Source organism: Nilaparvata lugens, chromosome 3, assembly GCF_014356525.2.
Source record: "Nilaparvata lugens isolate BPH chromosome 3, ASM1435652v1, whole genome shotgun sequence".
NCBI classification, from domain to species: domain Eukaryota; kingdom Metazoa; phylum Arthropoda; class Insecta; order Hemiptera; family Delphacidae; genus Nilaparvata; species Nilaparvata lugens.
In genome coordinates this window covers 66658107-66685820 of record NC_052506.1, presented here as the reverse complement: position 1 = coordinate 66685820, position 27714 = coordinate 66658107, and the positions used below count along the sequence as shown (strand labels likewise).

The window sequence follows — 27714 nt, the reverse complement described above, 5'->3', positions numbered from 1 at the left end:
CTATTGTAAAAACAAATTACATGGACCTGCTAAAGATGTAATCCTCAACAGTACAGTAGATGACCTCTTAAATTTGATTGATGTTTTGAAAAACAACTTTGCCGATAATAGGACAGTAGAACAATTAACTATGGAACTGCTTGCTATGAAATCACACCAAAAATAACACCCTATTCAATTCATAAATAGACTGCAACAAAAAAGAACCGTGATTATCTCAAGACACAAACTCGATGGACTAACTGGTCCAATTCTTGAAACTATCTCATCTCAGTTGGATAAACAAATTGTAATGATTTTAGTCGAAGGAATCAACCACCAGCTTGGAGCTCACCTACAAACGCTAGGAATCAAAGACCTCAGTGATGCAAGACAGGCTATTATCAATAAGAGTAGTGCTTATTTGAAACATTTAGGATTTACTACTGATGTAACACAAATGAATCAAACTTTCAGTAAATCTGAAGGAAAACAAAACTCGTCAAATTCCAATCAAAATTCGTATCCGAAAAATTTCCATCAGTTTCAAAACCAAAACAATTCAAATCAAAGAAACTTTTCTCTATCTCAAAATCGTAATTTCAATTTCAATCAGAGAAATTTTTCTCAACCTCAAAATCATTTCAATCAGAGAAATTTCTCTCAGCCTCAAAATAATTTCAACAGAGGACAATCCTTTCAAAGTAGATTTCGTAATGGACAAAGTTTCCAAAATCACAACTTCAATCGTAATCCAAATGCAAACTTCAATAATAACAACCAAAATTTGAATCAAAAATCAAAAGATGTGAGCATGAGAACAGTTTCCAACTTTCAAAAGTTTCCAGTTCACAATATTGAATCTTCTGAAAATGAGTTTTCCGAATTTGAAAGCATGAATGCTAGAATGAGTTCTATGGAAAATGCTGTAAGTGACCTTTGCGAGAAAATGAATCATTTTTTAGAAGTAGGCTCGAACAACAATCCAAAAACGTAGTATTAGATTTGAATACGATCTCTCTTGATTTGCCTCATATTCATTACAATGATTCACGAATTTTGATCGATACAGGTAGTAAATATAATTTCATTAAACCTCAAATGGTTTCTCCTCAGACAAAAATAATTGATTGTGATTATAAAATTCGTACACCCGCTGGTGAATCTAATGGAAAAGGTTGTGTAAATATTAATGTTAAGAATATGCTTGGTGTTGATAAAGATGAAAAATTTTATGTGTATGATTTTAGCGATAATTATGATGTTCTTATTGGAAAGCAAACATTGCAAGGGTTGAAAGCAAAAATTGATTTGGAGACCAATTGTCTCATAACGAAAGATTGCACGATACCACTGTTAGGAATGAATCATATTGAAATCAACAAAGGTTGGAATGAATTGAAAATTAAAACTAATGTTTGCACGCCATCAGATAAGCTATGTGTTGTTAGTATTAAGGAATTGCAGTTGTATAATATTGTAACTGATATTGATAGGAATGGTTTTATTGAGATTGAATATTTTTCTGATTGTGACAAAACATTGAGTATCGAAACAGTTTCTGTAGAAGAATGTGAATTGTACTTGGGTGAGATGATCGATAATCCCCTCTCCATTGACGAAATCACTTCTTTATTGAGAACTGAGCATATGAACTCAGAAGAGAAAGAATGCATTATTAGTACTCTTATGAAATATCCCGAAATAATAAAATTCGAAGGTGATATATTGACTGCTACTAACTTGCTCAAGCATAAAATAGTGACTACAGACGAAGAACCTGTTTATTCAAAAAACTACCGCTATCCTATCTCATTTAGGCAGGATATTAGTAATGAAATAAACAAGTTACTCGAACAAAAGATAATAAGACCGTCTAATTCTCCGTACAACTCTCCCTTATGGGTTGTGCCGAAGAAACCTGATGCTTCAGGAAAACGCAAAGTTCGTCTTGTAGTAGATTATCGGAAATTGAACAACAAAACTAAAGATGATAGATTTCCTCTCCCGAATATTGAAGACTTGTTCTCAAAAATCGGTCGAGCAACGTACTTTTCGGCTATTGACCTTGTTTCAGGATTCCATCAAATTGAAATGGAACCCGAATCAATACCAAAAACAGCTTTTAGAACTGAAAATGGTCATTATGAGTTTCTCAGAATGCCATTTGGGTTGAAAAATGGTCCACCTCAATTTCAAAGGACAATGAACTTGATATTTTGTGATTTACCAAATGTTCTTGTATATCTTGATGATATTATTATTTTTAGTGATAGCTTACAAGAGCACATGAAACACCTGAACGTTGTATTCAAACGATTGAAAACTCATCAACTAAAAATACAATTGGACAAGACCGAATTCTTTAAGAAAGAACTTCTATTTCTAGGTCACATAGTTTCGGAAAAAGGCATTCAGCCTAACCCTGAAAAAGTAAAAGCAATAAAAGATTTTCCCGTTCCACAAACTACTAAACAAATAAAACAATTTTTAGGTTTGGCAGGATACTACAGAAAAATGATAAAAGGATTCGCTAAAATAGCTCAACCTTTAACTAACGCATTGAGAAAAACATCCACTATAAACCCAAAAGATCCTAAATTCATTGAAGCTGTCAATTTTCTAAAAGAAGCAATTACTAACGCACCAATATTGCAGTTACCTAAATTGAATGATCCATATATTTTGACAACAGACGCATCCAATGTAAGCTTAGGGGCGGTCCTTAGTCAAATGACTGACAATAAAGATCTCCCAATTTCATTCGCTTCTAGAACACTCAATCCCGCTGAACAAAATCTTTCTACTATTGAAAAAGAAATGTTGGCAATAACTTGGGCAGTGAAACATTTCAGGCCATATTTGTACGGAAGAAAATTCACCCTAAGAACAGATCACAAGCCACTCCAATGGCTTCATTCTCTAAAAGAACCAAATGCTAAATTAATGAGATGGAAATTGTTAATGGAAGAGTATGATTACACCGTAGAATTCATAAAAGGTCGCTCAAATTGTGTTGCTGATTGTCTCTCACGGCCTTTCAATGTAAATATGATGGAAAGTAGTGATGAATTTACAGGTTTTGACGATTCAGAATTATTCCCAGGCTTTCCCGCGGAAAATAATGCGAACAATGCCAACGACAATGTCAATAACAATGATGAGTACGATGACATTGATATCAATGATCTGCTAAGATTCCATAACAATGAAGCTCCTCCGTCGGTGAGTGAAAGTATATCAAGTAGTATCAAGTAAGTGAGTTGGATGTGGAAAATTGCATTACAGAGCTGCGTGGTGGTTCTTCACCCGGCTGCGATGGTATACCAGCAAGTCTTTTGAAAAACAATATTAACTCTATTATAGTTCCCCTCCGACACATTATTAATAGAAGCTTCACTACGGGTACTTTTCCAGACGTTCTCAAGCTAGCAAAAGTCATTCCACTCTATAAATCTGGTGCCAAAGACGATTTGAATAATTTCAGACCAATCAGCCTTCTCAGCTTCATTTCTAAGGTTATTGAAAAATGTTTCAAGAAGCAATTCATCAAATATCTGAAGAATAATAACATACTAATAGATAACCAATTTGGGTTTAGGGATGACCGCAACTCTTCCAACTGTTTCTTCCAGCTCAGTGATTATTTGAGACAGGGCATAAATAATAACAAATATATCCTATTACTATTTATTGACCTGGCAAAGGCATTTGACTCTATTGATCATGATTTGCTGATAAATAAACTAACGGCCATAGGAATTACTGGTGTAGCACATGATTGGGTTAAAAGTTTTCTGTCGAACCGCCGCCAATTGGTATCCATTGGAGAAGTAGAAAGCAACGTACAAGACATTAGATATGGTGTGGTCCAAGGTAGCACCCTTGGTCCGATTCTATTCCTGGTTTACATCAATAATATCATTCAGGAAAATATGTCTGGGAAAATGATGCTTTTTGCTGACGACACCGCAATCTATTTTGAGGGGGACAGCTGGGAGCATGTCTACAGAATCGCTTCAAGTGAGCTGAGGCAATTGAAAAGTTGGTTCAATACAAATATATTCAGTATGAACACTAAAAAGACCAAATGTTTGCCTATTTTTCTACGTGACAGCCGTGCTCCTCCTACCAACATTAAACTGAGGGTTCATACATGCGGTGCTGATTGGTGTGACGATTGCAGCTGTGATGTGATAGAAACCGTGTATGATTACAAATACCTAGGTATATGCATAGATAGTCGACTGACATGGAGCACTCATGTTAGATATCTCAATAGTAGGTTGAGGAAGATGATTTATGTGTTCAGCCAGCTGAGGGGAATCTTAAGTATAAATCACCTGAGAACCGTTTATTTTGCATATGTCCAGTCTGTCTTGTCCTATGGTATTGTTTTATGGGGAGGTGCGCCCAAAACCTTACTAGATGAATTATCAGTCACCCAGAAAACAATTATAAAAGCAGGCCTTGGCCTTTGCAGAAGCTTTCCATCTGATCAGTTGTTCCTGACTTTTGATGTTTTCAGAATTAGGCGACTCTTCATCAAGGCAGTTCTTTTGTACATGTTTAAGAATAAAATACACTTCAATTCAGAGTCCAATCACCCTCATTTTACTAGGCATGCGCGATCGGGTCTCCCGCGTAACTTACGCTCAGTTTGCGACAGGAATATATCATTTCTGTGTCACACCATTATGAATAATATTCCTCATGAAATTAGTCAGCCTGGCATATATAAAATATCCAAATACAAAAAAATCGTCTCAAACTGGCTGAAGACTATGGATGTAGATCAATGTGAGCGGCTGCTACAATCTGCCTACCAACACTAAATTGGCCTACCTAATTTCCTCTTTCTTTCCCCCTTTCTCTCTTTGTCAACAGACTGTCAAGTGTAGACCCTTTTCTCATGGATATATCCCATGCCATTGCGATTGCTCCGTATTCAACGTGTCTGGGTGTGTGTGTGTGTGTGTGTGTGTGTGTGTGTGTGTGTGTGTGTGTGTGTGTCTTTATTATTAAATAACATATAATACTATCAGTAGAATAATAAATAATATACAGTTCTGAACTCATTGACCCACGAACAGGCCCATCAGGCCTATGTGGGCAATTATTATTTCACTATTAGGGTTTAGATTTGCTTTGCAGTGCAATTTTCTCAGATCTTAGGATAAACTATAATAGTCTAAAGCTCTCTATTTATAACACTATTAATAGATATCAACCTTTATTATTTCTTATAAAATGTATCACTATTATAATTTAATATAATTAGCCTATTGTATTACTCCTTAGATCATGAAGTTTTATTTTACACAATTGTTACGTTGTGCTGCTTGCATTTTGTGCCCTTTTTAAATATTGTAATCATGTATAATTTGGCGAAATAAACTCAATTCAATTCAATTCAATTCAATTCATATTGAATGATCTTGATGAACAAATTGGTAACAATTCGATAGTTAATGCAAATATTGATAATATTAATGAAAATGATGTGGAAACTGGCAACGAAAACCTTGTAAATAATACTAATAATGATAATGACAATGACTCACTAATGACACAACATTCTCAAGAAAGTTCAGATGATAGAATAGGTATAATGGACGAAAATAGTATCATAAACACTGAAGCAAACCAAATAGTTATTTCACGAGGTAAAGGAAACCCCCAATTCAAAAAGATCTTTAATAAAAACAGAATCATTTTCAAATACAGAGACGCACGTGACATTGGAAACAACGTAGAAGAAATACGAGAGTATTTGAAACCTGATACTGTGTACGGTATAGTATTTTCAAATAAAAGTCCATTGTTTGAAGCTCTAAAAACAGAAATTCTAAGTTCAATGACTAATGAAATTGTCAAAATAGTTCCCAACATAAAATTCCGAATCTACAAAAGAATAAACGCCGACATAACTGATGTAGATGAACAAACAATGATAATAGCTCGATGTCATGAAGACAAAAACTTCCACAGAGGAATTAACGAGAATTATAAACAAATACGTAAAAACTACTATTGGCCCGCAATGCACAAAGACGTAACAGAATTTGTAAATAAATGTGAAATCTGTTTGAAAACCAAGTATGAAAGAAACCCAATTAAAACTAAATTCAAAGTAACTCCCACACCTACTAAACCTTTCGAAAAACTTCAGATTGACACTTTCACGTATAATAATATTAAAATCCTCACAATTGTCGATTCGTTTTCTAAAAGACTTTCCGCCTACACATTGAAATCAGCTAACAGTATCGAAATAATAAAAAATCTGAACAACTATCTTTCAGTTTTCCCAATTCCAAAATGCATTCAATCCGATAACGGATTAGAATTCAACAATGCACTATACAAACAATTCACTGAAATAAATGGTATTGAAACTTACTTCACCACACCTTATCATCCCCAATCTCAAGGACTAATAGAAAGAACACACTCCACAATTATTGAAATTCTACAAGGACTCGAAATTAAATTCCCAAAATATAGTGTTGAACAAAAACTTCGATTAGCTTTGCGAACCTATAACAATTCGATAAAAGATCAATTCAACTTAAGCCCAAATGAACTAACTTTCGGAATTCAGAATTATTTACCAAATAATCAAGATCAGGATAATCCCGCAGTAATCACTGAAGAACTTGCTAATCAATACTTCAAAGAAATACAAGCGTTGAATGATGCCGTTTACAAGAAAATAATCGAGGAAAAAGAAAAACGAACAGAAAAATGTAACAAAAATAGAGAGGAACCACCTGAAATACCAGATAGGATATTCATCAAAAACCCGAAATTTCACAAAAATGTTCCAAGGTATAGCACAGCTACTAAGGAAGGTGATAGGTTTAAACTGAAAAGAAATTTAATCAAAATCCACCCTAACAGAATGAAAAGGCCTCGTAAAAAAGTAAAAGATAATCTAATTGTTGCAGATGAAGGCAATGACCATCCTTCTATTGTTCCTGATCCCAGCAACGTTGACGTACAGACTGACAGACTTGACAAAGACAGCAGGAATAATTCCGATTAAAATAGGACAATCTATGCTCATTAACGACACATACAAAGTTATCCATTTTACTAACGTGACTGACCTTAAAATACAATCTTTGAAATTACAGACTCATATTAATAATCTGCAAGTCGCTTACATATCCTCTGACATTATTGAATCCTTGAAGAAAATTTCACTCAACCAATATTTTAAATTAGAAATGATTTCTGAAAATAAAAATAAAAAGGTAAAACGTGGACTAATGAACGGATTAGGAAACGCCATATCATGGTTGACAGGACTTATGACTGCTGACGACAAAGAACACCTCGACAAAGTTATTGATAAAATAGAAAATAATGAATTACATCTTGTTAAAAATGAAGAACATAATTTCGAAATGAACCATGAGTTAATTAAGAAATTTAATTTCGATGTTGAGCATATTAATTCAAATAATAAAGCATTAGAAAATATTACTAACGAAACTGCCAATATTGTCGAAAATATGCAAGCTGTTGACTTAATTACTTTGACTATACAATTGTTGGATGATGAAATAAATGATGTTGTTAACTCGTTGATGTATTGCAAAGAAGGGAAACTTCATCCATCAATTTTGAGCTTTGATGATTTTCGTAGGTTAATTAATTATAAGAATTATTCATTAGCTAGTAGAGATTCCAGTATTTTATGGGAAATTAGTAATAGCACTTGTATTTTATCGAAATCTGTTATAACTTACATTATCCATTTACCGAAATTAAACGATTTATTTGAAAAATATGACCTTCTGTCTTATCCTGTTGAAATGGAATCAAATGTTCACACCATGAAATTAAAAGAAAAATCGATATCTGTGTCTCAAAACAAAAAGCTTTGGAAACTGACCAATTGTCAAAAATTCTCTTCTATTTCTTTCTGTACTTCAGGAGAAATTATACATGATAACTGTATTTTGTCTGTAGTAAATAATAAGGATTTGGATAGTTGTGTAAGAATAGAAATAATTAATGATAGACCATTTATGAATTATTTCGAAAATTGTAATTGTATTTTAGGATATAAGTTTGATCAAATTAATATCAATAATGGCACTATAAATACTCCCTCATCTTTCCTTATCAATCTGGATATCAATGATAAAATGACAGATGTAAAATTACCGTTTACTTCAGTTACCACATACGCACAAAAATTAAGTCATGTACCAAATAAAATTCATACTAAACTTATCGATTTGAAAGATATTAGTGAACTTGATGATATTGAACCTAGAGATTTTGATTTTATAAATTTTGAAGATTCTTTCGTCCTTAAGACACGCCACATTGTAATTTTTGTTCTAAGTACATTTATACTTCTTGTAATTTTGATAATTGTTTATTACAAATTTAAGAAGCCAACCAGTGTACTAAATTACCGAATTGATACACAAGTACCAATATCATCAACCCCTACCATAAGCTATATTGTACCACCTAGAAATTAGATCTTAGTAAACTTTAATTTGTAACTTCATTTTAATTCTTGTAATTTTTGAGTGTCCCAAATTTATTTTTCGGGACGAAAAAAACTTAAGGAGGGAGGAATTATGTAAACTTAAACAATTGATGTGCTGACTACTATTTTTGTCAGTACCGCTTAGTGTCGCTCTCAGCGCGCTCATTTTAGTTAGTCTACTCCAGCCACTTGATATGTTAATATGTAGTTTTTGCAAATAAAATTTCTTTTTAAAAACTGAGTTTTAATGAACGTGAACGTGTTTTATATATATATATATATATATATATATATATATATATATATATATATATATATTATATATATATATATATTATATATATATATATATATAAAGCGAAATGGCACTCACTGACTGACTCACTCGCACAACTAAAAATCTACCGGACCAAAAACGTTCAAATTTGGTAGTACGTTCAGTTGGCCCTTTAGAGGCGCACTAAGAACGGATTTGGAAAAATTTCCAAAGATACGCCCAAAATCTGCGTTTTTTAGCGTTTTCTCAGCTTTATCGAGAACAAATGAAGAGAAAATGTTCAAATTTAGTACAGAAGCTCAGCTATGGTGTAATAATGTTGTTTAAGAAGGAATTTGCAATAACGTCAAAGATACGCCCAAAATTAGCGTTTTTTGCCTTTTCTCAGATTTATCGAGAACAAACGAACAGAAATTGTTCAAATTTAGTACAGAAGCTCAGCTGGGGTGTAATAATGTTGTGTTAGAAGGAATTTGAAATAACGCCAAAGATACACATGCTCAAATGAAAAATGCAGGCGAGCGAAGCGAGCCCGCTGATCTCATTTTTGAACGATCCAGTCGGGGGTCCAGGGGGCGGAGCTAGACGGACATGGCGGGCGAAGCGGCGTTTATTATTATAAACATTTATAGAAACATAATTCTGTTGCTTGGTACAAGATCTACCAATGCCACAGATTTAACTTTCAACAAAAAAAATAGATCTGTCTGATTTTTATCTGTACTCAGCATTGCATTCTTGTATGATTTATTAGTATCTTTGAACGGGAATAACTTGTAAACGGCTTTAGATATCGATGTGCGGTTTTCGCCATTCATTTTCTCTTGATATTCTGTATCGAAATCATGAATCGTATGACCACCTTCGCATTAAAAAAATGAAGTTGGATTCAAAATGGCGGATCCAAGATGGCGCCCAAAATTTTGATGCGACAGAAAAGTAGTTAATTCGAATAGGATCTCCAATGAAACCTACTTCCAAATCATCCTTTTAAAATGAATATGAAGCTGTTTCCATCATTTTCATCAATTCTATACATGGATAATGGAGTATTGAAAAAAATGTGTTGTTACCGGTGTCGCTGGCCTGTTCGTTCTTGTTCTTCTTGGGACGGATGCGCGTGCCCGGGCGCGGAGGCTTCTTCTCGCCCGGCGTGGGGACGTCGAGGCCCTTGGCTCGCAGTGCCTCGATCATCGCCTGCGCCCTCGCTCGGTCCGCCTTCTGCTTTGCCGACAACAGCTTCCCCTCCGCCTTCAGTCTTTCCTTTCTCTCCTTCTCTTTCTGCTTCTTCTTCTCTTTCTTCTCCTGCTCTAGTCTTGCCTATTCAAAACAATAATATTTTGCAAACAATTATTAATCTCCTAAAAACTGATACAATGAGCACTGATTCTCAAAGAGACTGTAGCCGTGCTCTATACGGCTGTAAATTTATTACTGTCAATTATTGTAGTTTATATAATCGACAATTATTATACTACAGCCGTTATACAGCCGCTGTATAACTGGTTTAGTCGAGGACCGCCGTTAATACAGCGCGGCTAGAGCCGTTACAGTCGTCGCTTAGGAATTGCACCTCGAGAGTAAGTTTGAGTTTCTTTTTCGGTTTGAAAATTTTTCATATGACTAAATTTTTTCTAGTTTTCTGTGATAATTGAGTGCAATGTTTAAATTTGATTCGTGTTTCAATCTGTCTAAAGTCAAATCTCTGGTTAGTATAGTTTTGTATTGAATGTTGGACTCAAAACTCAAATAGATGAAATTAAAGAACATACCTACTTTTTTGAACTGATCCTATTAAACTTTGTGAGATGAACTGTTTAGGGTGGAGCATGTTGTTCCTAACCCAATCATTCATATGATTAGATTCTCATAGAATGTACATTTATTCATTAAAATTATTGGGGGAGGAGGACCAACAGGCACAGCCCCAAAACTGTTCCTCCCCCGAATTTTGATTTATACGCTAGTCCAGAAAGTAGATTATTATAAATACAATACAAAATAAAAATTAATGACTCTACTATTATTGCATGCCATGTTCTAGGTTACAACTTTTTGGAGGCAGAATACTTATCGTGTTAGTGAAAAGTAAGTAGGTGTTAGTGCCCAACGTAAGGTTGATTATGATTGTTGACTATATATTGATTGTGTTCTATATTCACCTTCGATGATTAACCATTGATTGTGTGATATTGCTTTGAGTTGCATCTACTTACCTGTTCCAATCTCTTCATCTCCATCTCTTCCTCTAGTCTCAATTTCTCTTCCTCTTCTTTCTTTGCACGTTCTTCTTCCTCTCGCAATTTCTTCAGTGCATCTTGCATTGCGGCTATTGTCTTTTTACCTGGACCCTTCTTCTCTTTCTTATCCTTTTCCTCCTCTTTTTTCGATTTTTTCTTTTTCTTCTTTTTGTCATCATCATCGCCATCTGTAAAATTAAATAAAAAAGAGATACGGTGAATCTGAGGCTTTAGATCTTAAGGCTTTGCAAAGGCTAAAAATAAACTTTCTACTTGTGATATTTTTCAAAGTTTTTCGATTTGTATATTATCAAGCTATCGAAATGAAAAAGTTTTCTCAGGAAAACATTTTTTTCCGATCATTACTTCTTGAGATATGAGCGCCTCAAGTTTTCCATAGAGGATAGATTCTTCATGGTATTGTTGATGTAGTAAAACAAAAATAACTCATAGTTATTTTTGGGAAATTGAATAACTTTCTCAAAAATTGATATTCTTAGAAAATTTTTGTTTTATTAGATCAACAATACCATGAAGAATCTAACCTCTAAATCTCATGGAATATATCGTACCGAATTTGAAATGTACTGTCCCAAAAACTTAAACTTCAGGCGCTCATATCTCAAGAAGTAATGATCGGAAAAAAATGTTCTCCTGAGAAAACTTTTTCATTTCGATAGCTTAATAATATACAAATCAAAAAACTTTGAAAAATATCACAAGTAGAAAGTCTATTTTTAGCCTTTGCAAAGCTCTTGATTTTCTTGGACATTTGTGAAACACTTGTTACTTTACAAGGCACCTAATAATTTAATTTTTCCTCCACCTACTATCAAAAGTCTCATTTTACACCCTGGAATCGAATACTAAAGTACTACTTTTCCTCCCATGGGACTAAAAATAATTCCCAGCGGGAAAAGTGATCACTTTTACTCCCAAGGGAGTAAAAATAAACCCATAAGATTAACATGGGAAGAAGTCCGACAACGCCGCGATTGAAGAATGAGGAATGTGGCAACACTGTCGTGGTCGGTAGAGGAAAAGTAAAAGAGCTCTATTTCGATCTTTGGAATATTTTAGCTCTAGGAAATAAGTAGCTCTATTTCGATTGTTAGGTTATGTTCAACCGTTGGTGGATATGAAAAAGTACACACCTCTAATGACGTTAGAGGTGTGTACTTTTTCATATCCACCAACGGTTGAACATAACCTAACAATCGAAATAGAGCTGAAATAGTGTGAAAGCGTGAAGATGTAGTAAAATTATTCATTGTTATAGGTATTGGTGTAGGTGGAGGAAAAATGTTGTGTGCATCACGGGACTAAAGTACTTATTCTCCCTCAGGGAAATTGTCGCCCGATGGCGTAGCCGAGTTTCCCTCAGGGAGAAAAAGTTGCACTTTAGTCCCTAGATGCACAAATAACTATTGCATTCGATGGTGAATTGGAAAAAGAACGCTACTAGCATTTAAAGCATTTCACGGATGGGACAATGCCGAGGAAGTACATAATAAGATACATTTCCAAACTCAGATAGGTTAGAAGGTTTGAATTCAAACCACGTTTAAGAATTTGAATAGGAGGAAACAAACTTTACTGATGATTTCAACATGGATGAGTGGAGGAGCACATTCAATCAGACAAATAATGACCTAGCTCATAGATAACGAGAAAATATATTGTATTCAATTCTTAAATAAATAACTTTTGATATTGCATTATGATGTTGGGCTCCAAATTGTGATATAACTCTACTTTAGACTATTTAGAAAGACAGGTTTTGGGCTAGCGTCTGTTTTACTTTTCCATATTATAATGTAATGCTATTGACCTAATAAATAAACCGAAAGCAAACGATAACTATTTTGTAAACAAATATTTTATAATGACTCAATGTACCTTAATGAAATGATCTGGAAGGTATTGTGAAGAAGATAGAGATTTAAAACAACATTATAAAAGTTTAATGTTCCAATATTTTCATTTGATCAAATGTTTTCAAATTTAAGCACTCATTCCTCGACTTTAATATTGAGCCCCCCCCCCCAGGATAATCGTTACCGTACTATTATTGTTTTATTATAAAATCCAACATTATTCCTCCTTAAATTAAAATACAAGAAAGTTAAAGCTACTTTGTATTATTTATCAATATCTGTTGGTACATAATTGAGCAGTAATATTGTTTGAGAATACCTTCTTCTTGTGCGTTGTCTCCTTCCTTTAAGGCATCTGGTTCATTAGTCTCTGGTTCATTCTGATCTTGAGGTTTCTTTTCCACGTCCTTGCAAAAGAAAACACAATCAATAGAAATTAAACTAGTAAAAGAAGAACTCATTGAACATGACTATCAAGGTCGATTGAATATAGTGTAGCGTAACTTTTAAAATTATTATATCATTTTTCATCGCAATGATTTCAATCCTAGATTATTAACAATGAAGTCAGTAAATACAAATCTGATCTATAAAAATATTCACTCTAAAGGTTTTGTTGAAAGCCCTCCCACATTCATTCAATTATGTTAATTACAAATAGTTATTTATGACAACGAATATAATAATAGCGTAAGGTACTTAGCTACTGAATGGTTACTGTTGAAGAAAGATAGTAAAGCATAAAGTATAGTATCATAACACTATTCCAAAATGTTTTTTACATTTATCATTATTTTCTTTTCTTTACAATTTTATCACCTCCTGAAGATTAGAAAACAATTACACAAACTAAATTCAAGTTTGCAATAATACCAGAGTTTTTTTTTATTTACTACGCGGTGGCATTATTCTGTAACACGGTTGCTTGTTTTGGAGTAGGTAGTTGATAGAATATCGAAAAACATTAAACTCACTTGTTTCTTGGCAGCCATTTTCTTCTGTTTCTCGCGCTCCTTCTTCTCCTTTTTCTTTTGCGCAGCAGTTTTTACAGTGCCGCCGGCTGTTTCGTCACCATCATCATCTTCACCTTTCTCCTCAGAAACCTTCTCATTCTCCTCCTTTCCCTTCTTCTTCTTTTTCTTGGACTTGGTGGGTTCGTCCACTTGTGCGGCTGCTGGCTCCTCGTCGGCGGCGGTCTTCTCCACACTGGGCTCCTTCACTCCGGCATACTCCATTTGCAACTCGGCCAGCATTTTGTCCAAATCCTCTTCGTCGTCTTCATCCTTCTTCTTCTTTCCCTTTTTGCCCTTCTTGCCTCCCTTCTCCTTCTTCTTCTCCGCTTCGGCTGCAGCTGCCTCGTCCTCTGAAGGTGGATCAGGCGCGACAGCTGTTTCATCATCATCATCGTCGTCGTCGTCCGAAACAGCTAACAGAGCAAAGCCGGCACTCTTCTTTGCTTTGCCTTTTGCAGCTGGCTTTTTCACAGCCTCTTCTTCACTATCTGAGTTGTCAGCAACACTTTTCTTACCCTGCAACAGAAATAAACAAATAAGCTTGTATACGTTTTACTACGAAAGCTCCTAGCTTCTGAGTCCTGTTCTACCAACAATTATTGATTAATTGAATGTGAGTAAGAAAAATATGAGACGTATGGAGAGACAGAGGCAGATGACATGTTGAGTGCGGGAAGCGGCCGGGAAGGCTGTAAAACCCGCGGATAAGGTATGAGGTAAGTAAGAAAAATTCCTGAATGTTATGTTTTCAACATATTTTCTTATCGAATGAATACTTTTATTATTATACTTAATACTACTTCGATAAAATCTTTTCAATCACAAAAAATCATGAATGTGCTTATAGTGTCATTATATTATGATCTTTGTTACTTTTTTTTGATGGAGCTATAAATTTAATTTATTGGATCTTTAGTATTGGACTCAAGTCGCATTACATTGCAACGGAATTATTCAATTTGAGAGAACAAGAATGTGAGTTATGCAAGATACACCCCACTGTAGAAAAGGATGCATCGGATGTGGGATTATAAAAACTTTCAAATAAGATTCGCCTCCATTCATGGAAGTGCGAATTGTAGACTTCTAAGACGTAACTAGGCTACTGATTTCCCAATTGTATTTGAAAAGTATCGATTATTGTATTTGAAAGAATGTTCTATGTAAATGAGAATAATCAATAGTATTTGAGAAGTTATGACATAGGCTATCACATGTAAATACGAATAGAGAATTGTATTCATGAAGGTATCATATTAAATAAAAAGACTAAGAAATTGTCAAAACCGCAGATTTTATTGATAGTTAGAAAGACCGGTTTCGGTTGTTACACTATTGTCAATCTCTGATAAACTAAAACTAAATACAAGAGCAGCAGAATTTATACTAGTAGGCGATTACTGCTATTGGTCAAGGGCATGAACGCCTGCCATTGGCCCAGCTAGACAGTCTCCTCCCACTTAACGGTATAAAACAAAAATGTTGTTATCATGGCGAGCCTGTTGCTTAAGCCGCCATTTTGTGATGTTTCTGTTATACCGTTAAATGGGAGGAGACTATCTAGCTGGGCCAATGGCAGGCGTTCATGCCCTTTACCAATAGCAGTAATCGCCTACTAGTATAAATTCTTCTGCTCATGTATTTAGTTTTAGTTTATCATAGATTGACAATGGTATGACAACCGAAACCGGTCTTTCTAACTATCAATAAAATCTGTGGTTTTTGACAATTTCTTAGTATTTTTATTTAGTATCATTAATTCAATTTGAGATAGGTGATGAGATTAGTGATTGAGATGTCAGTTGTAAATTAAGAAATCGGATTAAAACCTTAACTGATCCTGTTCGTGAATTAAAATGAAGAATATAGGATCGCTTTCTGCTAAAATTAGTGCTGATGATAAGGTAAAAATCTTCTCAAATAAAATTAATACTTTCCCAAATTGGAAAAAGTAGATTCTACCATAATATTGATTTTTGTTTTTTAACCTTGTTTTTCTTCTTTCTATCATTTGTTGAGAGTTCTGATATTTCATTAGTGATTTCATCAACATCATCATCGTCCTCGACACTTTTCTTTTTCAGACTCTTTTTGCTCTTCTTTTTGCTATCATCCATTTCATTCTCTGCATCGCTGTCTATCACATCTTCATCATCTTTCGGTTTACTTCTGAAAAGAAAATCATGACAAAGTATCATTAAAATTACATTGAAAATATTCAATAAATAGACATAGACATTTTTCAGAGTAATAATACATATCAAAAATGTATAAACACAACATTCTCCAATTGTTATTCAACGTGAAATGAAATGAGTAGCAACAAAAACGGACCTTGATCTTCAAGATTGAACATTCAATCGTTACTTCCAGTTGATCAATCATTAACTTACATTTATCAAACATGTAAGTCATTGATAGTTTGAATAAAAAATGCTTTTTCAGAGCTATATAATCTTAAGAATCAGACATTTCTAATAATATCAACATATTGCCATTTATAAGTATAAACTCAACCTCCCCCATTAAAACATAATTGAACATGTTATTTAGACCTTATTTTGATATCCTCTTTACATTAGTTAGTTCGAGAACATGGTGATAGAGAACAATTTCTCTAATAATAGATAAAGGACAAAATATATATTAGTAAGCCCCTGGCTGGGGAACTCGCTCAAAATGCCTCTAATATTCTGTCAGCTATTGAAAACAGTGGAAAGTCGAGAGAAGTTATAGGCTTATTGATTGCATGCAGTTGATAATCTAGCTGACAGCTCATTTGCCGATTTCTAATGATATTCTTCTTGGCACTTTCAATGTTAACGTGTAATTCCCTAAAAAAGACAAATGAGAAAGGCCATTTTTTGGTCAACGAACGTAATCTGTACAATGGTTCAAATAATTTGTGTCTGAATTTCAAAATGTATTGTCAGACATACAAACAAACATTCCTTAGCGACAACTTCAGCCGCACGGCTAGAGTCGTCGCGGTTGGAGCTCATAACCTACAAACTTTTCATATATGAATCGTGAAAGCAATATAGTAGCCAACACTTCTAATTCATCTGCCGCCATAACGGTCATGGTTCTTACTCTAACCGCTAAAATCTAATGAATTTATAAATTATTATTATGTGATGACTCTGGCCGCGCGGCTGAAACAATTGCACCTTCAGGAACTATGAATAATTCAATTATCAATTATTCTATTTTGAATAATTGTAACTAATTAGGCCTATACCGGATGTTTCGAAAAGAATAACCCAATTTTAAACAGTTATATTTTTTTCAGAAAAATGGTGCACGCAAACCCATTTTACATCAAAGCTGATAGATCAGCGTCATCGTTAAAAAAGATTATAATATTATTAGTACAAATTTTATAGTATTCAAAAAGAATGACCCAATTTTAAACAGTTATATTTATTTTTTTTAAAATGGCGCACACAAACCAATTTTACATAAATATTATAATCTTTTTTAAAGATGACGCTGATCTATGGAAAACAATTTACAATATTCCATATGACTTTTGAATGGTTTTTCCTCTCTTGATTGTTGAGTCTATAGAATACACTATACAAAGTTATATTGGTGATCTACACTTTAAAAAAAAAAGATGAAGGAGGGAGTCAATTTCGTGGTCCAACAAACTTGATCTGTAAAACGGTTCGAAGAATATGTGTCGTGTTCAAAATTTGAAGCTGATTGATCAAATTGTTCAAAAGTTATTTTAGAACATACAAACAAACCCAGAGACGGACGATTAGAACTCGCTAACTCTAATTCAATTAAACTTATACGAAAATAAAGTTTAGGGAAATAGATATTTAGAGTACTTAATATAGTTAAGCTACTTATAAGTTCCTAGAAACAATAATGAATTGTTCACCAACTTGGATTTGGAAGATTTTTTTTCATTGGGTTTGATGTTCTTCTCCCCATCTTCACTTTTGATGTCAATATCATCTTCCCTGAAAAATAACAATGTGTTAATAATCCATTTAAGTAGAGATTTCAAAGTCTTGATATTTTTCATTATTTGACAAATATGCTATGCGCAATTTACATTTTATCAGCTCTATTGAATGATTTGAAGATTGCATGAGTATACAAAAAATATGCAAAGGAATTCAATTACAAAAGATGAAAAGTAATAATAGAAGCAATAACAACTGCAAATTATAAAAAGAAAGTCTACAGCCTTTTCTCATAAATATAAACATAAAACTAGAGATTTATCTTATTGCAATTTAAAAAGAACCTGTATTTTCCTGATCTTTAATTAACCTGATATAAAAATTGTATGGCATTAATACTGGAACAATTATTTTAAATATGTCTCCACAAATGAGACAACTAACAACTGCCATACTCGCAATTCATATTATAATAAGAAGTATGGTTACTGTTTAATTAGATATGGGATACATATTTGAATTTAATAATCTATATTTCTTGTTTGTATTAAATTGTGAATTGTAGTGTAATTCAAAAATGTAAAAGTGACACATAACCTAGCTACATTGGAACTGTCGTATAAATTAGAATTAGAACCGTATTGATCTCAAGCCTGTGGTACATTTCTAGTAGTTGTGTTATGTTAAATGAATAAATTTTTTTCTTAGTTTAGTAATAAGCCCATTATTATGATATAAAAATTAATGTTTCAATTACTGTGCTATTAGCATATTACGACCCAAATGCAGATTTCAAGAAGCCCCCTGATTAGATTAATAGATATATATAAAATGTATTCTTGCCATTATCAGAGATTGTAGTAAGATAAAGCCTATTTTTTTTGAATACGGACAATGTTCATAGTAGAATTAGAAGGGATAGGCTTAAGCCTTTTTTTATTTAGTAAGCCTAGGCCTACATGTAGTTGAGACCATTGAATAAACTTATGAGAATCAAACCCTAGTGAATTGCAGTATGCTAACTCAAGTCGGTGAAATATTGTAAAAATCAATAATACTGTATAATTTTAAGCAGGACTTGGATAAAGCTAATAATACAAATAAATTAACGGAAAATGGACCGGTGAATCAACATTATTTTTGGTATCCTGGCACTATTGCCGAAATTAATATACATGAAGGTATTTACCTACTTATCTAAAAACTACAAAGAAATAACAGGATTAAGCCAAGTTTAGACAATAGTTTTATAATTTTCTTGTTTTACTTCAATAAAAATAAACAAAAAGAAATCATTTTTAGGTTAGAATGGATGACCTTTAGAATGGAGCAGATTGTATTAAAAAAAACTTACAAATCATCTTCTCGTCCTAGCTTTTTTGATTTCTTAGCTTTTCCCATTGTGGTGATAGTCTAAATTTAATATTATTTTTTACAACACGGCAGTGAAACATTAACAATAAAAATAAAATTATCTGTTCAATACAAAACGTGCAAACAGCCAAGTTGACTTGATCTTGATCACGTCACTGACGTGTGACGTCACGTCATACAGCACATTGGCAATTCAAATATAAAATTTCCCTAAAAAATTATTGTCTAACATCAGATAATATAATATAATTTATAATGAATCAAGCTCGGATCCATTACCATAGCATTAAAAAATATTACTGTACTAATTATTTGTTTAACTAGTGCGCAAAGTGGCACTCTTACTGCACCAAGAGAAACGTTTACGCACGAGCCGTAGGTGCCGTAGGCGAGTGCGGAATGGTTTTTTCGCCACACTTGGATGTAATGAGCTGGTTTACGTGCGTCATATGGAGGCCGAAAGTGATTGTTTTCCGACCAGGCCGGTAAAACTTTACAGCCCTAGGGCTGTAAAATGACCTTGAATAACAGCTGATCGTGTCCGATCTCACAAAAATCATAGAGAGATAATCTCATAATGACTGTAATAATCTATATAATTATGTATCGTGAATCGCGGTATTATGTCTATAATAATATATTTTATAAATTACTGTTTCATAATTTAATATTATTATTGTGTTTTTGATATCAAACAATAGAATACGATGATATATCTCCATAGCCTCAACAATATAATGTTGGCTACATTGTCCATTGTCAGAAAGGTACGTATCGCAAGTCTTTAAAAGTGAAGAATCGAATTTGAAATCAAAGTACAATAATTGTATCAATATTTAAAAGTGAGGTAGAGTAATAATTGTTTCTTTTTTATTATCGAATTCCAATTCTTAATGCAATACAATCAACAATAATAATAGGAAAATACAGCAGAGATCTAAAGTTTAAGGTAAGCCTACTGGTGAAACTCAGCCTTGACTAAAAAATTCCTAGTAATTTTTCCGTAATTCATTATTAAAACTTTTAGATAATTTTTCTTCAATATCAAACCATATAGAGAAAACATTAGGCCCACTCAAGATTGAATCTTCGAATGTTTTCTCTATGATTTAACTATTTTCAGAGCAATATTTTGTTTAAACCGTCTTCAAGTTTGCCGCTATAGGCTACACTATATTATAGTAGCCTACATACGTTACCTGACTTACAGGCCAATTTGATCAAAAGATGCAATGGCGTGTACTCAAAAGCTCAAAACTCAGTGAAATACAAACATGATCTAGGTTCGAACCTCGGTCAGTGACATTTTTTTTTGTCGATGAATTTCGACTTTTATTAGCTATTTTTTATATTAGTTACCGTAATTTAAATTTCAATCAATTTTTTAGATATATTTTGAGACAAAACTGTGAAATATGCAATTATATTAATTTTTTAATCACATTATTTCAAAATAGTAATGAAAATTCTATTCATCCATCTATCCATGAGATATTGCACCAGGCGCAAAGCGCGAGCTATAAAAATTCAAACAATTATTCAAAATATTAATAGTATAAAAATATTGTCACTATTGTAAATTATTAATTAGTAATATTGAAATTAATTGACAGTGAAAGTTGTCATAACCAAGATTCAAACTATCAAAATAGGCTGTTTGAATTTTATTTATTTTTTAATTTCTTAAATATTAGGAAGTTTTTTTTTGGTGTGGCAAAAAATAGCGTTCGCACCATGGGCAAAAATGTATTTCCGGCTCTCAATCTTTTCTAGTCCTCGGCCTACGGCCTCGGACTTAAAAACCGATTTCGAGCCGGAAATATCTCATTTTCGGCCCTAGGTGCGAAATATACTATTTCCTACAGTTACGTTGAAAAGTGGCCATTGCTGCACTGATAACAGAACGCAAAGAATCACTTTTCCGCTCTAGTGCGGGAAAAATTTTTCTGCACTCCAGATTTGCAACATTGCAACGCAAAATACTTAGTAGGTTATATGGAGCAACAGTGCAGCAAAATCAAAATGAAGTTGGTAACAGTGTCTGGGCTGCTATAGTGAGCAGAGGTGCAACGAAGCACAACGCGCTAATTATTACTATTATATATTATAACCAAGGACAACGAGGACTTTAGGATTTTAGGATTAAGGTTTTTATCAATAATAAAATTACACAGAAAAACATTTGATGCATTTCAGGCAATTTTACCCATAATTACCCACTTTTCATATTCAATGGTAACTGTAGGAAAAACTTAATGTGAAATACGTGCGCAAAGTTCCTCTGCTGCACTCAAGAAACCATTCCGCCCTCGCCTACGGCTCGGGCGTAATAGTATATTTCACACCTAGGGCCGAAAATGAGATATTTCCGGCTCGAAGTCGATTTTTAAGTCCGAGGCTGTAGGCCGAGGACTAGAAAAGATTGAGAGCTGGAAATACATTTTTGCCCATGGTGCGAACACTATTTTTCGCCACACAAAAAAAAACTTCCCAATATATAAGAAATTAAAAAATAAATAAAATTCAAACAGCCTATTTTGATAGTTTGAATCTTGGTTATGACAACTTTCACTGTCAATTAATTTCAATATTACTAATTAATAATTTACAATAGTGACAATATTTTTATACTATTAATATTTGAAATAATTGTTTGAATTTTTATAGCTCGCGCTTTGCACCTGGTGCAATATCTCATGGATAGATGGATGAATAGAATTTTCATTACTATTTTGAAATAATGTGATTAAAAAATTATATAATTGCATATTTCACAGTTTTGTCTCAAAATATATCTAAAAAATTGATTGAAATTTAAATTAAGGTAACTAATATAAAAAATAGCTAATAAAAGTCGAAATTCATCGACAAAAAAAATGTCACTGACCGAGGTTCGAACCTAGATCATGTTTGTAATTCACTGAGCTTCTGAGTGGGCCTAATGTTTTCTCTATATGGTTTGATATTGAAGAAAAATTATCTAAAAGTTTTAATAATGAATTACGGAAAAATTACTAGGAATTTTTCAGTCAAGGCTGAGTTTCACCAGTAGGCTTACCTTAAACTTTAGATCTCTGCTGTATTTTCCTATTATTATTGTTGATTGTATTGCATTAAGAAGTGGAATTCGATAATAAAAAAGAAACAATTATTACTCTACCTCACTTTTAAATATTGATACAATTATTGTACTTTGATTTCAAATTCGATTCTTCATTTTTAAAGACTTGCAATACTTACCTTTCTGACAATGGACAATGCAGCCAACATTATATATTTGAGGCTATGGATATATCATCTTATTCTATTGTTTGATATCAAAAACACAATAATAAATATTAAATTATGAAACAGTAATTCATAAAATATATTATAGACATGATACCGCGATTCACGATACATAGATTATTACAGTCGTTATGAGATTATCTCTATGATTTTTGTGAGATCGGACACGATCAGCTGTTATTCAAGGTCATTTTACAGCCCTAGGGCCGTAAAGTTTTACCGGCCTGGTCGGAAAACAATCACTTTCGGCCTCCATATGACGCACGTAAACCAGCTCATTACATCCAAGTGTGGCGAAAACGTTTCTTTCGGTGCAGCAAACTGTCACTCTGCGCACTAGTTGCACAAATAACTATTTGAGTGCTAAAAAGTAACTTTGCTCATGCATTACAAATTTATTTTTTCCTGCAGTTTTTATTAAATGTTACCATTGAATAACATTGAAGTTTACAGAGTTCCAGAGGAGAGTAATTTTGAAAACTTTATTGATATTCTTTGTAGAATGCTGGACTTGCTCAATTGCAGGAATAAATCCAATGCTTCAGTCATCCTCTGTGGTGACTTCAATGTAAACATATTGTATCATTCTAGTCATACTGTGATATTGAATAATTTATTACATAGCTTTAATCTTAATTTGATAGTCAATGAAGTAACGAGACCTGCCTATGTTGGACATGAATTAGGTTCATGCATAGATAATATAGTTTCATCTATTCATCGGGATAGAATTATTTCTGTAAAAGTTGAACCGATGGTAGTCTCGGATCATTTTGCCATAATTTTCCATGCTGTGTTTGATCTGAATTCTAAAGTAACTTATGAGTCTAATTACAAGTTTCAGAGTTCTAGGAAAATTATTAGGCCATTGACGTATTCAAATATTCCTTTATTCGAATCGCTGATTAGCATGATTAATTGGATTGAGATCCATTCAATCGATTCTTTGGAGGATAAATTTATGTTTTTCAATAGAAAATTTTCAACTGCTGTTGAGCTATGCTTTCCTGTAAAGAATGTCATGTGCAAGGAAAAAGCTGCTCCTACCTGTAAATGGTATAATGATGATATTAGACAATTAAAGGATTGGTTCATTACAAGGATAAGTACAATTTATTAAGAAACATATTCAAGAAGACTGTGAGGGAAGCCGAATTCAATTACAATAATTGTAATCGTGTGCTGACAGCTAAAAATAAACCCAAAGAATTGTGGTCTATTGTAAAAGAGAATCTGAACAAGAACGATTTAAAAGACATTAATCAAAATGATTGCCTGACGGCAGGTGGTTTTAATGATTTCTTTATTGAAAGTGTTGGTAATATTGTTCAAAGAGTACCTACCTCTGTAAATGATATTTCTTATTATCTTGACATTCACAAACAAGATAATCCTGTATTAAATTCTTTCTCTTTTTCATGTATTACTGTTGAGCAGGTGTATAATTCTATATTATCTCTCAGTAATAGTGCTTGTCTTGATGTTTAATATTTAAATTCATGTTTTATGAAATTGGCTGCACCATTTGTATGTGAAGTGTTGTGTTACCTTTTTAATATTTGTATTAAGGATGGTGAATTTCCTAAATGTCTGAAATTAATTAAAATTATTCCTTTGTTGAAAAAAGGTTCATCACTGGATTACAACAATTATAGGCCTGTTTCCATTATTCCTATAATTTCAAAGATATTTGAGATGGTACTCTATAAGCAAATCATAAGCTATTTTGAAAGTAATTCACTGTTCACAAATAGTCAATTTGGATATAGATCTAAAAGAGGTACTCATGGTGCTATATCTGAATTCATGAAAAACTGTATTAACTGGCTGGATGGTAAGAACAAAGTTTCAAGTAGTTCTTATGACATGTCTAAGGCTTTTGACACCATATCTCATGAGATTTTGATAAAAAAACTCCAGTTTTATGGGTTTGATGATGTGTCTATTAAGCTTATGATTTCCTATTTAAGTGATAGATTTCAGGCTTCTTTTTATAAGGGTTCTCTTTCTCATTTTTTGAAGGTTCAGACAGGTGTACCCCAGGGTTCCACACTTGGACCTATATTCTTCATTATTTATACTAATGACTTGCCAGCTGCTGTAAGTAGTGGAGATATTAAGGTTTTTATGTTTACTGATGATCTGGCAGTCCAGATTAAGTGTGAAAAGATTTTTACCAATTTGAATGTATTGGGGCAGATTAATGCAACTATTGAGGACTGGACAGCTGCTAACTTTCTTTGTCTCAATAAAGATAAGACCCAGTTGTTAGATTTTGACTTTGGTTGTAAGACAGATATTAGTTATGTCAAATTTCTTGGCATCACATTGCAGAGTAATAAGAAATGGGAAAATCATATTTTTTCACTGGGTAAGAAAATATCTAGAGGCATTTTTATGCTATGTAGATTTAGAAATATTGTTAGCATTGATGTGTTGGTAGCTGTATATCATGCTTACATTCAGTCACACCTGTTGTATGGTATTTTGGCATGGGGGAGAGATACCAATATGAAGAAACTTTTTGTTGTACAAAAAAGGGCCATAAGGATCATTTGTAAAGTAGATAGTAGAGCACATTGTCGACCTCTGTTTAAAAAACTCAATATTATGACTGTTTATGCTTTGTATGTGTTTGAATGTCTGATGTATACCAGAAAAAATCTTTCCATCTTACCCATAAATATGTAATATTCACAATCATTTTACAAGACAAGCAGAAGCACTGAGATTAATCACAGTGCAATTACCATTTAACTTTAAAAAAGTTTTGTTGAATTTGGAAAGAGGTTATTTAATAAACTGCCTGCTCATATTAAAGAATGTGATATTAATAGTTTTAAATTTTCTGTTAAAAAGATTCTGTCTGCTGTCCATATGGTTATGAGGATTTGTGGTGATGTCTGTTTATTTTCTTAACTGTGATATACCTGTTTTATAAATGTTTATTATATTATATAGAATTTGCTTATCTTTGTATTTTTTTTTGTATATATTACGATGTGACTGTGATGACTTTTAACGTTTATTGTTATATTTTAGAATTTTTTATTTAATTGTTGACTTTGTCTTGCATTTTTGTTAAAGTGTTCTGACAATAAATGAATCTTGAATCTTGAATTGACAATTTTTTCGATTGAAAACATCCAATCAATAATTTATTTTAATTTTCAATTAATTTTATATCCTAAATAATTCATAAAAAGAATAATTTATAATATGATTTAATAAATTTATAAAACATCAATACGGTACTCTGAATATAAGTAGATCATGGTTGTCATAAAAATGCACAATGATCGGTCCATCATAAATTTTCTTGCCTAATGAATAAGTTCGGTTGACTCAAGTTCTGCTCGCATAGGATGCTTCACACAAAAGTCTATTTTGACTTTTTAATTTAAATTTAACAATCCTAGCGTAATCCACAGCTCATTAATTCTGAAACGGAATCCACATTACCTGTCACACTCGAACCTGAAGCATGTATTTTCTGTTCCATCTTATCAAGCTCCAGTGAACTCTTAGCTCTTGGCCTCTTGGCCACTATTATCTGGTGAAAAGTATCTTCCAATATTGTTGGTATAATATTAAATATAGTAGGCCTATAATATTTTATCGGGTATTATCATCTGAAGTGGGAGATAAATAGGCCTATTACTATTATATTCTTATACTAGTAGTTCTGTGAACAGTAGATCTCGCGCTCGGTAGGTTACATTGACCTGTTGTTATGTTTTCTCAAAAATTAATAAATAATTTATCAATTTAAAATTACTAGAAAAGAATCCTAAATAAACATAGAGCTTTCTGTCATATTGTACTGTGACGTGTCATCCCGGAATGTGATTGTGAGCGCTGTTATCAGGTCTGGCTGCCGTTGATACGCCAATTCAATCAACCAATCAGAGAACATTCTGTGTTGTCGTGTTGACGAAAAATTGGTGTGTTAAAACTAGTAGTTCTGTGAACAGTAGACTTCGCGCAGTTATAACGACGTCCCAAACCATAAGCACATCCACACTGATACACTAACTATTTATTTGATCAGATCATGCTTACACAAGATTTAATTATTATATAACGCTTTCCGGAATTTAGCGCGAGAAAATCAGAAGACATCTAGGCGCCCAGACGAGCTACGATTATAGGCTACGTAAAAAGTAGTTCATAGTTATAGCAAGTACGTGAATGATTCAATCATTTTTTTATCACATTTAAAAAGACACATTGCAAACTGCAAATGAATTAGTAATTCTTGTTGTTTCACACAGTATATATATAGAACTTGAAATTAAGTAGAAAATTGAAGGAGAGCAAATAAAATTTATTGAAATGAATTGCGAATGAATTATTAAAAACTACGCGTTATTGGATCAGCAAACAGGGAAGCTGTCCATCAACAAATTGATAAAATAGGCCTATTGGAGAAAACTGGATGAAATCTAATTTACACTAGACTAATAAGGATTTATTTAGAAATAAGTAACATTATAAGTTCTTTGCATCCTATTTTAATAGTGCATAAAAATTACATTCAATGAGGCATGCAATTTATAGTCTACACAGCTGCTAATTTTTTACCAAGATACATTGAGATATTGAATTGCATGCGTCATGGCATGCAATGTATAGTCAACTCGACGGCTGATTTATGATGAATAATTCTATAGTCTGATTTTCACTATAATATTGACGTATGAAGGAGGCTCCTTTTTCCTTTTATATTATCCTTGAAATGCAAAATTTCCAAAAACCTTGCTTAAACGTCGACGCGCAATTTACATACCTGTCAAATTTCATGGAAATATATTACCGCGTTTCGCCGTGAGTGCGCCACACCAGATTTTTTGAAAGGTGAAAGGAAATACACAAAACAAGCCAGCTAACCAAGAAATATACGAGCTAAACTATTCAATTATCATGTAAAATGTATCTGATGATTCATCAAAAATTAATCTAGAACACCATATTTCTAATAACAAGAAGAAAAATCTTGTTAGATACCATACGGTACTTACTAATATTTTAAAGATTTCAATTCGTCCAATTCCCTAAACAAAACGAAAATGGCGAATTCTAAACTGTAAACAAACTATTCAGTGATACAGATGCAGAACTGCAATGCTCACCAACCAAAACTGGGCCACAGGGCATGTGCAGAATTGATGCATTGTGGGTATGTTTCAAAGAAAGGTATCTGATAGATAACTTAGAGATAACATCTGATA

The 27714-nt window shown here is 33.0% G+C and overlaps 1 protein-coding gene across 1 annotated transcript in view; it reads right to left on the bottom strand.

The window, feature by feature from the left end:
- LOC111050435 (eukaryotic translation initiation factor 5B) overlaps nucleotides 1-19372 on the bottom strand; it is a 91806-nt gene extending 72434 nt beyond the window's left edge. The window contains exons 1-7 of the mRNA XM_039424364.1: nucleotides 19176-19372; nucleotides 17798-17875; nucleotides 15890-16070; nucleotides 13863-14417; nucleotides 13208-13295; nucleotides 10988-11199; nucleotides 9845-10091 (exon numbers count right to left, since the gene is read on the bottom strand). Of these exons, the coding sequence (XP_039280298.1) occupies nucleotides 9845-10091; nucleotides 10988-11199; nucleotides 13208-13295; nucleotides 13863-14417; nucleotides 15890-16070; nucleotides 17798-17875; nucleotides 19176-19222 (1408 nt within the window). The 5' untranslated portion in view covers nucleotides 19223-19372. The remainder of the gene's footprint in view (nucleotides 1-9844; nucleotides 10092-10987; nucleotides 11200-13207; nucleotides 13296-13862; nucleotides 14418-15889; nucleotides 16071-17797; nucleotides 17876-19175) is intronic.
- Nucleotides 19373-27714: the final 8342 nt, after the last annotated feature.